This window comes from Triturus cristatus, chromosome 4_1 (genome assembly GCF_964204655.1).
Source record: "Triturus cristatus chromosome 4_1, aTriCri1.1, whole genome shotgun sequence".
In the NCBI taxonomy this organism is placed as follows: Eukaryota; Metazoa; Chordata; class Amphibia; order Caudata; family Salamandridae; genus Triturus; species Triturus cristatus.
Window position 1 is genome coordinate 1,228,185,987 of NC_140585.1, and position 15,497 is coordinate 1,228,201,483.

At 46.0% G+C, this 15,497-nt stretch overlaps 1 protein-coding gene across 1 annotated transcript in view; it reads right to left on the bottom strand.

Annotated features, from left to right (window-relative positions):
- Window positions 1-6,586: 6,586 nt before the first annotated feature.
- Window positions 6,587-15,497, bottom strand: part of LOC146856459 (inhibin beta C chain-like) — a 56,360-nt gene continuing 47,449 nt past the window's right edge. Inside the window, exon 2 of the mRNA XM_085650740.1 lies at window positions 6,587-7,447. Within this exon, the coding sequence (XP_085506866.1) occupies window positions 6,705-7,447 (743 nt within the window). The 3' untranslated portion in view covers window positions 6,587-6,704. The remainder of the gene's footprint in view (window positions 7,448-15,497) is intronic.

The following is a 15,497-nucleotide window of genomic DNA, read 5'->3' on the forward strand; positions in this document are numbered from 1 at the left end:
AAAGTATGTATAAATACTAGAGTAAACTATGTGATTGATTTTGCTATTGAGAACATATAAAAATGTGACAGAATGAGTGAAAAGTGAAGTGCAAGTGTATCGGTTAATGAATTAAGTACATCATGTTTGATTGTGATATAATGGTGGTCTAAAAGCACTGTTATAGGATGATGTATGTGGGTGGCACAATAGACCTCCATTCATCATTGTCAAGGCCACTGTCCCACCACTATATGCATCAACCAAACTAGCAGCTCAGGTGGAAAATAGGTCCACTAGTTTTTTTGATGCCTAATTTCGCTACTCTCTTCACAGTGGCCAAGTTGACCACATATATCAGTTATTACTGGGACCCTTAAAGCTGAACCATACAAAGATCTGTGCTCATGGTTGGATGCTCTTGAGACCCCAATAACATCTAAGATTTGAGATGAAAATAATGCTGATATACACTACTGAGTGAAGGGTAACACAAAACTCACATACATCTTTGTGAAGTCTATGCACATTTATTTGGCAAATCAAGCAAAATGCAACATGGCTGTGCAAAGTGATAGTATGTCCCCTTTATAGCAGTGAACATTTAATGCTGATCCCACCTTAATTTGCATTACTTTTATAGTTTATGGACATGTTTTAGTTTAACTGAGAGTACATGTGGCAGAAACGGATACTCAGTTTAGCAGGTGCACAGCTTTCTCATGAGAAGAAGAAAAAATGCCCTTGAAAAAGATGCAAAAAATGTAAACTACCAGAGGCTGAGCGAATCGTTTGTAATGCCTCTCTTATTAGTATCAAACATGAGAATGAGGGTAAATACACCGGAAGCAAGAATGCAGAGCAGGGCAGTGTATAATATGGGCAAAATATGAAAACAAGATTTAAGATTCATAATTTTATACTGTGCCTTACTCTGTGCTAATGGCCCCTCTAGCTCGTCAGGGGATTAGAGACAAGCTCCTACAACTTTTAAGTTCCTTCTTGACAAGCAAGACTCAAACAGTAGTCACAACCATTTAACATCTAAACAGTCACAGCTGCTACTTCCCACCCGCAGTGAGGCGGGTAGGGGAGAAGGGGCGGGGGGCAAGGGGGGAAGGAGGGGTGGTCGGGTAATTATTTTTTTTTAACAATCACTTACCTCCCGGCCGCCTCTCCTGCGTACTCTTCCTTCTTGGGAGAAACAGGAAGCAAAAAGCGCCATGGCTCCCACACTCCCCTAACCAATCACAATACTGCATTGCAGCGTTGTGATTGGCGCTCAGCCATGGGCAGGAGGAGTGGGCATGTTCTCCATACGGGCTGTAATGCAGCCTGTATGGAGAACAGGGAAAGTGCGCATGACTGTTTTGGGTGGCCCGAGAGGGCTCTTCAGCCCCACCCCACCCCCTCACGCAAGCTGTCGCAGCAGGAGGACACAAGAAAATGATAATAACATTAGTTATTATAATTTTATTTTTTCCTTTCTTTTGCTGCATCAAGGCAGTGGGGCGACGCTCCTCCGCCTTAGAGGAGGAGTCGCCACTGCATCTAAACCTTTTGTTTTGCCTTGTGTTGTCCCCCCAAGGTTCATCTTTAACCCCGCTTTTGTTAACCTTTATGGTATCCCACTTACTACGTTGATTGGATCATTCGGGCTCTCAGTTAAATCAGCCTGGAACTTAGGAGTGATCTTTGATGACTCAGTGACCTTTACAACTCAGGTCAGCCAGGTTACAGCTTCCTGCTTTAACATCCTTAGAACTCTCAGAAAAATCTTTGCTTTTATTCCTGTTCCATCAGAGAAAGCAGATGTCCTAGCTTTAATCTCTTCTCATCTCGACTAATGCTTTTTATCTGGCAATCAACCATATTTTTAAAAGGGTGCATTTTCCCTGTTTGTACCACAGGGCACCTTTAAACAGGTGCGCCGGCTGCAAACAGGGAAAATGTGCCCTATTGTGACAAATGTGTTGCCCTCAGGGCAGCTGTTAACTGTGCCCTGGGGCAGCATTTAAGTGAAATATGGACCAGCTGTTTAAAAACTGTTATATGTTTCACAGTGCAGGTGGGAACCTGCCTGCATTTTCAAGAGGGATTAGAGATCCCCTTGAAGGCAGGTGCAGTGAGTGACTGTATTCGGCTGCTGGAGCATGGCTGTGGGGTCTATTGGACCCCCTTTCACCACTCAAGAGGGCTGATCCCAGGAGGTGCACTGAAAGAGCACCTCCTAAGGGCAATGTTGCCTCTGCGATGGCATCGGCAATAGGGCACTGGCACAGAGTCAAAGTAATTCCCTCATTTGCATCGGGCCATGCCCCCATGCAAATGATGGAACGCTCATTGCGTCCCCAGTGCACTTTCTGTAATACAGCCCCAGGATTCCCAGAATAGACTTAGGTAGCTCAGAATGCGGCAGCTCGTCATATTCCTAATATACCGAAACCTCAATCAGTTTTTAAGGATTTAAAGGAACTACACTGACTTCCAGCAAGGAAGAGGGCTATGTTTAAAGCAATCTGCTTTGCCCATGAGGCCCATAAGGCTTTCCTTAATACAGGCACAAAATTCTTAGCATCAAGATTTCATTAGTTTGTCCTCTGCATCATCTTAGATCATTTGACAGAAATTACTTGGTCATTCTGAAACTGAAGCTCAGTTATTGGGTTGGGGGTACATTCTTCTGTACTTGACGACAAAACTCTAGAGCTATATGCTAATTAAGTCTCTGGAATGCTGTACTCACTTCAGAAAATCCATTTAAACAAGGCTTTTCACAGTGACTAGGTTAGTCTCTTCTGTTATCCTTGTTTGACACTGGGTGGATAAATCTGGGATTCACTCTAAGAAAGCCAAGACCCTATGGTTTGATTGGCACGTGCCTCACAAATGGCTACACTCAAAAGCCATTAATTGTAGAGGATTGTTTAAAATCTGGAAAGAGTTCTGTGCCCATTGATCAATTGCAATGAAAAGTAATAATTTCCAAGAGTCAAAGATCTTTTAGCGCTTTATAAGCCAAGTGCGCTGTGATAGTTATTTATTCACACTAAATTACGTAAAGAACAGCGGACACATGTTTCGCCCGTTTGGCCAGCCGGACGAGGGCTTTTTCAAGGCGAAACAATCTTCGTGTGATCATGTAATAATGGAATTCTGTTAATGGGTAGACTCTGCGGTCCCAGGTACGTTTGAATCAAACGTACCCGGGACCGCAGAGACTACCCATTAACAGAATTCCATTATTACATGATCTTGTGTTATCCTCTTGTCTGGGTTTGTTGTTGTTTTTTAGCATCAAGATTTCATTAGTTTGCCTTCTGCATCATCTTAGATCATTTGACAGAAATTACTTGGTCATTCTGAAACTGAAGCTCAGTTATTGGGGTGGGAGTACATCCTTCTGTACTTGACGACAACACTCTAGAACTATATGCTAATTAAGTCTCTGAAATGCTGTACTCACTTCAGAAATCCATTAAAACAAGGCTTTTCACACTGTGACTAGGTTAGGCTCTTCTGTTATCCTTGTTTGGGTGAATAGATCTGGGATTCACGCTGAGAAAGCCAAAACCCTATGGTTTGATTGGCACGTGCCTCACAAATGGCTACACTCAAAAGCCATTAATTGTAGAGGATTGTTTAAAATCTGGAAAGAGGTCTGTGCCCGTTGATCAATTGCAATGAAAAGTTGTCGTTTCCAAGAGTTAAAGATCTTTTAGCGCTTTATAAGCCAAGTGCGCTGTGATAGTTATTTATTCAGAGTAAATTACGTAAAGAACAGCGGACACATGTTTCGCCCGTTTGGCCAGCCGGATGAGGGCTTTTTCAAACGTACCCGGGACCGCAGAGACTACCCATTAACAGAATTCCATTATTACATGATCTTCTGTTATCCTCGTGTCTGGGTTTGTTGTTTCTTCTGTTAGCCTCAGGGTACTATTGTGCTTTGTAAGTTTCTTTTTCATTTCATTTTAAACCAATTTTTGTGCAGTTTCTCACCATCTTCCAGTTAACTCTAGTTTAACTAAAATGCACTTCTGTCATTACCAGCTATTACACTCCTAAGAGAAGTGTAAAGCTTCAATAAGGTCCTTTGTTGTTTCATTCATAATATCTAACAATGCAATTTTTTTATGTTGCAATGATTTTAAATAATTGCGCAATTAATATTTTTCAACGCAGCATCCTGAGAGAATAAGTCAACTTTGCCTCAGTTTACTAGCCAAAATGGTAAATATCATAATGCTTTGGTGCATTTCAACTACATGTTATGGGAGTGAATTGCAATCTTTCTAGGTTTCAATTTATTAGAAACTGGAAGACATTACTGGTGTCTCTCTGAATCTTGATCCTAGTGTGGCCCTCGTAAGGAGGTGGCAAAATCCAGGAAGAAAAAGGAACACAATCTTATATTTTTTGGTTCTTTGGTGACAAGAACTATAATTGCTCCGAGATGGAGAGCAGAGAATCTCCCTACATTAGTTGCCTAGAATTTTCAGATGAAAAATATAATGCTTCTTGACGAAGTAAATTTCACAAGATAGGGCAACTGAAGAGGTTTTGGATTACGTGGGAGCTCTTTCAAGGTTGATAGTTGAATAAATGCACTTTAATCAATATAATTTCGCCTCTTTGTGCCGAAAAACGTATTGAGGTCGAAAACCTTATTAATTCTTAATATCTCTGCTTTGTGCTTTAGGTCTCTCAGTCATTAATTTGTATGTTTTTGTTTTTACTCACAATGATTATACAAGTCTAGAAATGTATCGAAGGCACCCCTCTAGTTTCTGCCCCAAAAACACAAAAAGAAAAATAAGGTCACTAGTCAATCACGCACCTGCACGCTGTGACCTCTGCTCTGCACCCTGGATGGAACCACAGATCAGGGGTAATGTCTAGATGTAAGCTCTATTGCGTGGTGATGTTGTGCAACATGCAACAGACTACTACTGTCTTGCAAACAATTTCTGGATAGCACATGAACGCCTCCCATACTGTCAAGACATCTAAAATTAAAATGCAACTTAGGATCTCAAAAGTGCATTCAATGATGCATCCTTTATGTATGCATGTAACTCTCTTCAAATTGTGTGGTTGACTGTCCAGAGGGATGGAGAAAGAGGGCATACCCAGCAACACCTGCATTAAAGATTTTGTATTTGTTATGATGTGATTTCTAGTATACATTTTCTACATAATCTAAACACACATGCATTCACTGAATATGTATGTGTGTCATTTATGATGTAGTAATAAGTGACTATGGTTGGGGCGCCATCCCCATGCAGTCCCAGTGTAAGCTATAGCAACTTACCAATTAACCTCAAGTCACCAAATCCCCAGCAATCATCCGGTATGGAACCAATGGTTGTTGTGTGCTTTTCTGGTAATTGCCGCAGGTACACCAGTGATAACGCCCCTCGCATCTCAGACATTTTGCATGTTGATGGAGTGCCAGCAGCATCTGTTGCAGAAGTGTTGCTCCCCATAGTAGGGTGGCTTACTATAGAGTAATCACTGCCACCTAATACCAGAGGAAAGTGTGCAGTAACATAGAATTCCCTTGTCATATGCTGGCTTTCTGCTAGTGACTGTGGCATGGCCCACCCAGCTGTTGATGGACCTTAGTACATGTCGCAAGCAACGAGATTGGGTTGCCGAGAGTGTCTCCAATGACTGTCTGGAAACACACGGAAGCCAGGCCATGGACTGCAGCCAGTATTCTGACATGGGCATGTATGGCCTGGGATCAAGCAGTAGGTGAACCAAGTTTCTGCTGAAGTCTGCAATAATGAGAAATGATCACTTGAGGTGAGAAGCGTAATGTCTCAAAATCTACTTTCCTAGACATGCCAAAGATATTGATCCTTTGCTTGTAAACTGTTTCTCTCTTCCTTAACTATTTGTTCCTCAAAATGAGGGGCAAACCTACTAATACATTCACCGATATTTGGTGTGTTACTTAATTTCTTATTTTGCCAGTCTGCATGTGATTTGTCTCATTATTTTACACATGTAGATGGTTGTTGGAGGGTTGGTTGTTTAGTCCATCCTCCCTTGTGTTAGCAGGGGTAATGTATGTAATGTGAGCATTTTTGTAAGATATATTTTAAGAAAGTCCATTGAAAATGTAGTTATGCTAACTATTTATATGTACAAAATGTAATAATTTATTGAAAGGTAAACAGCCATTAAAAAAAAAACCTTTTGCCTAATTTTCCTGTATTTATTGTTAGTGTTAGTCACTGCCTCCACTGATTTCTTTAAAAATGTGTTACAGTACCAGTGTTTGGCTATGTGTGGTGCTTGACTTAATTCAAGGCATGGCTGGAGTACATGTAAGGCTAATTTGTCAGTAGTAGAGCAGTAGTAGAATTAAAATGGATGTGTACTTAAAATCAAGAAACATTTATCTAATTTGTAACAATAATTCCAGGCAGCAAACTCAGGGAAGCCTCTGAAAAGTATGAAGCCTAAAGGGTGCAATTTTAGACCAATTTGACGGAGTTTTGCTCATTACTGCCACTCTCAGTCGCCATGTTCAGTTGATTTGCATCCCTTAGATCACCAGGTGATTTCACATACATGATGGCAACACACTTTTGCGTGTTATTTTTTTTATACAGCTTTATTCTTTAATATTGGAAATTCTTGCACAGAGGCAGCAGCCTACAACCTCATCAGACAGTTTGCTGCTGTACGCTTCAGTCGATATTATGGCACTATGTGCAACCACATCTTTCCACAATCATATTTGCAATGTCTTTTTTGATAACGTTAGTACTGTTATCAAAGTAAAGTAGAGAAAGTGGTTGTAGGTGAGTAGCTACACAGCAGGATCCCATTGACGCCAAGACATTGTTGGCTTTAATAAGGTTATAGACTGCGGTGTGGAATGAGGCAGCAGTCCCTGGATTCCCAGCCAGGCTGATGGGGCATCGACCCTTGCAGTAATTCATGTAGTATCCTTCTGGCTTTATGATCCAGTTGTTCCAACCAATTTCTTTGAAGTTTACATAGAAACTCCTCCGACAGCACATATCTGAATTGGAATTGCATGTCAAACTCCTTTGGGACAGCGGGTGTACCACAAGCCTCCTCACCTCTGCCACTATGAATGGCCGGTGTGAGCCACCGATATTGGCCAGGCGTAGGCCTCCTATGCAGCCTTTATACCCCAGATGGATACGCAACTTTTTTTCTCCCCAAGTTTCTGCCTGGTATTTGGATGGCGCAAATGGGATTTTGTACCATCCACTTCTCTGCACGCTAAGAGGCATCTGTTGAGCAACACTATGGTCCACACAGTTCGACTGGCAAAGGTATGATGTGACGGTCACTTGACTTCTCCTGTTGTAAGAATTGACCAGGAACATCCACACAGTAGCCCGGAGGATTTCTGCACTGCCTTCTTCATCTAGGTTGAATTGGAATTGCAGACACAATCCCGAATTGTTGGAGCAATCTAGCAAACAGGAGATAAAGAAATCCATACCTTAAGGAACACTGAACAGAACTGTGAGACACATAACAATGTCTAGCCAATGCCAAAGCACAACAGGAGAGAGATTTACAGGTTTCAGCATCAGATTCATGTCTGAATGTGTGTGAGAAAGAGACTCCCTGCTGGAATTTTACCGCTGTCACAGCTCTCACTTTGGCCTTGATTCACTACTTTTTTCCTGGCCTTGACTTAAAAAGGGCATTTGTCAAGGCTTATGACTGTTTAAAGACTGTTCTTTTGGATTAAGACAATCCTAAGGGGAAAGCCCTTTGTAAATCATGGCCATCTGTCCTTGCCTAGGTTATCTATTGTCAGCCGTAAAAGAACATTCGCAGATCAAATCAGACCCATTATTTTGACCATTCATGCTATTGAGTCATATTTCTATTTAGCTCTAGGAAGAAACATCTTTTTTGAGTAGTCTCCCATTTTTCATTAATGGGTTTACTGCTATTTTGACTCTAGTCATTGAGAAATTACTCTCATCAGTCCCTAGTTCATTTGTTTTGATCCATAAACATTGGGAGAGGAATGGCTAATACCAATTGATTTAAATATATTTTAAGTAAGGCCACAGTACAATGGTGCAGAACCAGAATAAATGGCATAAAAATTAAGGGGGACATTTATCAAAAAATCACGCAACGCGGCGTAGTAAGCCAGCTTGCTGCAAGAAATGACACCTTCCAGATTTCGGCAGCCGCCTCTAAGCAGCTGGGTCTTCTCAGTTGCCGCCACCTCACAGCGGAATCCCATTCCTTAGGCTTGGTGTCTAATTTTTTGGAGTTTAGGATAGCCTTAAATGCCAGACTGTTTCCTTGCTCCACTTGACAAGGATCTATTTTAGCTGTGTAAGTGCTTTTCTTTTTCTGAGCTCTCGTTTTCTGCCCAATGCCAAGATACCCACGTGGTAAACACTACGCTTTATAAAAGTTAACCAAACCTATCAACACTAGGTTGAATATGCACACCCAATGTGACAGACAGCTGTCTGAAAACTAATGATGGGCTTTCCTCCTGAAACTGCTAGAGGTTTTGTGTTCAGGCTTGTTCAAATTTCGCTTTGCACCTCTAAACACCTCTAGGCGTAAATTATGTCTCTGTTATATACGTGCTGCCCTATATCTCTGAGCTAGACACGCCGGAGGATACAAGGGACCACACACTGCTCCTTGCAATATCATTGTCAAGCAGAAAAGGTCTGCAGTAAAGGAATGCCTTTAAGTGGCTCCTTTCTTATTTTTACCTTGGTCTGACAAATCCTGACTCCGAGGTTATCTTGATTGATTGATTCAGCGGGAGAGTGCACGATCCGATATCAGCATCTCTCCAAGAGATATTTTCTCTTAAAAGGCTGTACACTACTGGTCTATAGTCCTGATGAAGACCCCCACGGTGATGTTACTCAACTACACATGTATATAGGGTGTCTAAACGTCGACGTTGAATGCACAAGTGCTGTTGCCCAAATACACATATTTATGTTTGGAATGATAAATCGCAGGTCTATTTATGGTGATTCATTGTAAATTGACGCTGCAAACGAATTCTTGTTTTACGTGTTATATATGTATAATATATTTTGGAGTTTTGTATTGTTGATAACTATTTTTCAGTCAGTCTTTATGTAACGACCACTATAATTTTTGTTGCTTTGTTCTGAATCTGTACATTGTGTATTAGTCCTGTCGTTCTTTATAAATCACATATGATATATGATTTTCGTAATATATCTGACACTATTTTCAAATTCAGTTGAGTTTTTGTCCATGTTTATGGTCAGTTGTGTGTTTCTATGTATCATTAATTGATAGCCCTACCTCTGTGAGAACAAAGTGATACATAAAAAGGTCTTCTTCGTGGCAGAATCTCTATCCATATACCTTAACTATCCCCAGGTTCTGCACATGACGGGGATACCTCATTGTTAAATATTGATTTGTTAAAAATATTGCAACAAAAACAGAAAAATAAGATTCTCAATTTGCTTTTACTACCTCTTTGGGTTAGGAGAGTTTTTTTCTTTCCCTGTTATTATTACTAGGTAAAACGCATGTAGTCACATTTGAGCATAAAATATATTGCAATTGCTCATATCATATCTTTGCATGTTGCTTCTGGGATATTTGTATGCAGTGCCATAATTTACCACGTGCACATGCATAGTTTAATACTTTTTGTCCTTTCCCCTGCAACCTCAGCTTAAAGTAGGCATGCCATAATGTTTGTGTAAATCTGTAAAGTATTCGCATGCTTGCTGACTTGCACCTATTTTCCTCTCTCCAAGTTTGAGTAATGTATATAGAGCACACAACATGCACGTCTAATGTCAGAAAAGATGTCTTTGTTTTATTTTTAGACTTTTAATCTGTACTCATTTTGCTAATGGATATCTTACTCTTAATACACCCTATCTGTAGAAATGGGACACAGTGCTGCACTTTCTCACACTTCTACAATACTTACACCTGCCTGTTCCTTTTGTGGGAATGTTTTGTTCACACAGCAGTGCGATAAATGAGTTTCCAAATGTTTATGAATAGATCAAACATTTCTAATTTGTGGGGAGGAGCCTAGCGCGTGATCAAGATGGCCGCGTGAGCTCAGAGCTCCTGAGACCCTCGCTCCCTCCGGCAAATATCCTGTGCAGCATCCTGTCTTTAACACCCGGAATATTGGAGGCGAGCCGTTGCTGAGGTGATAGTCGCTGTCCGGACTGAAATCGCTCACCGGAGGCCGAAGTTGTGCTACATGGAAGTTTGTGGCCTACTCCCCGGAAGATGCCCGGGGCTTGCGCTGGCACAGTGCCCGAGCACTAATTGAACAACAGCGGCCGTGTGAGGGGCGAGCCGTCGGGAGGACGGTGTCATCACTTTCGCTTTCGCTTTCGCTTTCCTGTCTTCATCGCGCCCTGGCCTGGGAGTGAGTTGCGCCGGTCACTTGTTGTATGGTCGTCTTCTCTGGATGGGCAAGGAGACTGTCTCCGCGGCAGACCACAATGTCGACCAAATCGGACGCCGAAAAACAGAAGCCCAAGAGTACCAGGCGGGGAGGATACACCCAAACCAACAACATGGACCGCTATGCCCAGCAGAAGGGGTCACCGGGCGGATCGGGACGGGCACTGGAAGCCTTGAAAGACGGTTTGCCCCCAGCCACGGAACTAACCTTGCAGGATATCATGGGGGCCATCGAGGGGATGCAGTCCTCTATCGGGCAGCAATTTGAGACCCTGGCGCATAAAGTGGACACAATCTCGATTGACGTCAACTTGATTCGGGCAGATCTGGGGAAAACTAATGAGCGGGTTCAGTCCTTGGACCTTAAAACCTCTGGCCTCATGGGAGATGTCTCTGACCTGCAGCTGGAAGTACGTACTTTGAGGACCGCAAATGACCACTTGGCCCAACGGCTGGAGGAGTTTGAAGGCCGTGCACGGCGTAATAACGTGCGCATTATTGGGGTCCCGGAAAATTCGGAGGAACAGTCGGTGGACCTGTTCGTGGAGGACTTGGTGGTGAACCATCTGGCGCCCAAAGGCCTTAGTAAGTTCTTTACTGTTGAACGGGCCCACAGAGTCCCTGGTGGGAGGCCCAAGGTGGGGGCCCCTCCGAGACCGATTGTCGCCAGGATCTTTAACTTCAGGGACCGCGACGCCATTCTACAAGCATCACGAGTGTCCGGCCCGATGACTTTTCAGAACACCACAGTGAGTTTTTATCAGGACTTTACCCAGATGGTGCAGAAGCAATGGCAAGGTTTCCTGGCGGTCAAGAGAAGGCTAAGAGAGATGGGACTGAAGTACGCCATGCTCTTCCCGGCCAGGTTGCGTGTGGTGTATGAAGAGCGGACTTTCTTTTTTGAATCACCTGACATGGTCGGAGACTGGCTGGACACATTGCCCCAACGACGGACTAGCGGGGAACATGACGGTGGAGCAGAAGGTGGCCGTGATGATCAATGAGCGAGGACTTGGGTGCTAGATCACTCTGATTTTGTTCAGGACGGTGACTCACAGTCTTCGGTTCCTTCGGGAGGGTGGTAGTCCGGAGGGTGGCGGGGGTAGGAAAGGAGCTTTTTCCTCCTCTGGGGTTCTTTTTGTAGATTAGTCTTTGAATGGGGCGACAGGCACACTGCAAGTTGGGGGGGGCTTTTGGAGCTTACGCAGGGGTGCAGGGTGGGGGGTGGATTGGGGTTGTTGAAGTGGTTGTTGTTGTTTTTTGTTCTGCAAGGCGTAGTGATGCAAACTTCAGTAGCTCGAGTGCGGTTCTACGGGGAGGGTGGAGGTCTCCTTACATTTCGGGATGGGGGGTAGGGGCTTAAGGATACTCAGTTGGAATGTTACTGGCTTGGGGGATCGTATTAAGCGAGGGATTGTCCTGCAATTTCTGAAGCGTTGCTCCCCTGATATAGTCTTATTGCAAGAGACACACTTGATAGGTAACACGTGCTACGCACTCAACAGGAAGGGCTACAAATTTGTCGCACACTCGGGGTTTTCCTCGGGCTCTAGAGGGGCTGGAATACTTGTCAGGTCCTCGCTGCCGTTTGAGGTTGACTCCACCACTGTTGATGATAGGGGACGATTTGCGGCTGTGGCGGGGAGTTGGGAGGGCAGAACGCTGGTCCTGGTGTCGGTTTATGTCCCTCCTGCGCTGCAGCCCTCCACATTTGCGGACCTGGGGAGGGCTCTGTTGGATCTCCCAGAGGGAATGTTGGTGGTGGGTGGTGACTTTAATGCGGTTGGCTCCGGATTGCTTGACAGACACCCGCCAAGAAGTTCTGGGGGGGCGCAGAAATGGCTTCCAGATTTTGTAGATACCCTTGGTCTGGTTGATTGTTGGAGACTGTTGCATCCCACACAGCGGCAGTACACTTTCCACTCTGGGGCGCATGGCAGTCTCTCTAGAATTGACTATGTGCTTACCTTGGCCGCACACGCCTCCTTTGTGTCCGAGGCTAGGCACATGGCTAGGGGTATTTCTGATCATTCGCCGGTGTGGATCTGTATGGATGTTGGTAGAGGAGTGGGGGGCAGGGTGGCTCCGATTAACCCCTGGTATCTCCGTGACCCTAAGACTCGTAGTGCGGTGCTGAAGGCGGTCGATCGCTATTTCCAGGAAAATCTCGGCTCGGTCACGTCTGCGGTGTCTTTGTGGGAAGCGTTTAAAACTGTGCTGAGAGGAGAGGCCCTCTCCTTGATAGCGGCAGACAAACGTCGGCGGGATGCGGAGGTCGCTCAGATCGAGGCGGAGATGGCGGCTCTAGAGTTGGTTTTGGAGGAGGAGGTCACGGCAGCAGCGCTGCATAAATTGAGCCTTAAGCAGTCGAAGTTCAAGGCCCTGGTGATGGATGCGGCCAAAGCTCTGAGTAGGGAGCAGCAGGGGCGACTGTACGACGTCGGGGACAAGGCCGGGAAATTAATAGCGTGGCTGGATAAAAAGGAGCGGGTCAATCGTGTGGTGCCGGACCTAGTAACAGAGGGTGGCGTTACTGTCACTGAGCCGGATGGCATAGTCCAGTGCTTCGCAGATTATTTCCGCACGGTCTATACCTCTGTGTCGGACAGGCCGGTGGAGGACTCGTGTGAACTTCTGCGCGATCTTGCTTTGCCTTGCCTCTCTGACATAGACAGGGAAGATCTAGATGGCGACATCACAGCTGACGAAGTCGCGGGTGCTATCCGCTCACTGCGCCCGGGCAAGGCCTCGGGCCCGAATGGCCTGCCAATTGAGTTCTATAAGCTCCGGCCGGACAAGATCGCTCCACATCTACGAGCTATGTTTGTGGAGGCGCGGGAGACGGGATGCCTTCCATTCGACCAACGCCTGGCGACAATTGTGGTCATACATAAAGATGGCAAGCCCAGGAATAAGTGCAGCTCATATAGGCCGATCTCGCTACTTAATGCCGAGCCGAAAATCCTCGCTAAAGTCCTGGCCAACCGTTTGATCAGGGTGATCGGGGACCTGATCCACCCGGATCAATCTGGTTTCATCCCGCACCGTAACACTGCGTTGAACCTTAGGCGCATCCACGGCGTGCTCGCAAGGACGGGGACGCTGCGGGAGCCGACCATTGTGGCAGCACTTGACGCCACGATGGCTTTCGACATGGTGGAGTGGGCATATCTGTGGGCCGCACTTGCACTTGGACCTGGCTTTGTTGGCTGGGTGAGATTACTGTATGAAGGACCCCTGGCTAAAGTCGCGGTCAATGGTAGGGCGTCCCGTCCGTTCGAGCTGGGGAGGGGCACCAGGCAGGGCTGTCCCCTGTCGCCGTTGTTGTTTGCTCTCGCTCTTGAACCGCTGGCGGCCTGGATACGATGGCACCCAGATGTAAGGGGGATTCGATGGTCACCAGATCATGAGGACCGCATTTCCCTTTATGCCGACGACATTCTGCTATACCTCACTTCACCCAGGAAGTCTCTCATAGTTGTCTGTGACATTTTGACTTCTTTTGGTAGGAACTCGGGTCTCACCATTAACTGGGGGAAGTCGTATCTGTATGCCCTGAGTGGAGACGTCCCTGTTCTCCCGCGGAATTGCTCGATCCAGATCGCCCGGGAGGGTTTCTTGTATCTGGGGATCTATATCTCCACCGATCCAACTGTTCGATATGAGAGAAACCTGCTCCCTCCGTTGACACGCCTGCGGCGGGATGTGGCGGGCTGGCGGCGGTTGCCGCTTTCCCTCCTTGGCCGTGCTGCGCTGTTCAAAATGATGTCTCTTCCCCGGTTTCTCTATGCCCTGCAGAATACCCTGGAGCTGGTCCCGGCCAGCTATTTTCGGGAAGTTGAGAGCCTCCAGCGCTCGTTGCTGTGGGATGGCCGTCCGCGTATAGCGATAGCAAAGCTGACCCTTCCGTGGTACGATGGGGGTATCGCGCTTCCTGACATCAGAAGATATTATTGGGCCTCTCAGTTGAGTGCAATCAATCACGGAGTCTACGGTCCGGCGCTGAGCCCCGGCTTCGCTATGGACCGGTGGTTGCTTTGCGGGGGTAATTACTTCAGAGCACTCTACTCCAGGTCAGCGGACGGGTCCCTCACGGGGCCAACCAAGGTGGTGGTGCACGTGTGGAAGGCGGCTACGAACTCGCTGGGTTGGAAGGATAGGCTCACCCTCGCCACTCCGCTGTTTGATTCCGATATGTTGGGGAAACTTTGGCACACGAAGGGATTCGAGAAATGGGATCTGATCGGCATATCAAGGGTGGGGGACCTGCTGGCTAAGGGGCGAGTTAAATCGTTTGACGAGCTACGGACGGAGTACGCTCTGGAGGGTACGGAATATTTCCGGTATGCACAGGTACGCCATGCTCTTCGGTCCGTCCTCGTCGAAGGGGAGAAGGTGCCTGAGTCCTCTCCCTTGGAGGATCGGATCCTGGATGGCCATATGCTGGAGAGTACAATCTCCTTAATTTATAAGAAGCTCGTTAATGTCCGGACCGACCTCCTCCTAGGGGTGCGTGATCAGTGGACTAGGGACGGCCTTGAACTGGATGATGAGGACTGGCAGTACGCCATCTCCTCTCCTAAGGAGGTCGCGATCCCCGCATGACTAAAGCTGGTCCAGCTTAAGATACTTCATAGAGTCTACGTCACTGGGCCCCGACTGATTCATATGGGTTTCTCCGAGGATGGTTTATGTAAGAGGGGCTGTGGGATGGTGGGCACCTTTCTACATATCATATGGGAATGTGGTGTGATCGCGGAGTTCTGGAAGCAAATTCATGTAGTGATGCAGGAGGTCACGGGTATTGCACTGCTGCCAGAGGCACGGCGCTGTCTTTTGAATGTCTGGGGTCCTACTGATTATGACGCGGCGCAGACTCAATGGGTGACCCTAGGAAATATGGTGGCGAAGCGTGATATTGCGCGACTGTGGGGCTCTCAGAGACCTCCCGCTCTGGATGCATGGATGGACAATATGGACTGGAGCATGTTTAGGGAGAAAACGGTGTATAGTGCTCAGGGGCGGCCTAAGAAATGGCATAAGATATGGGG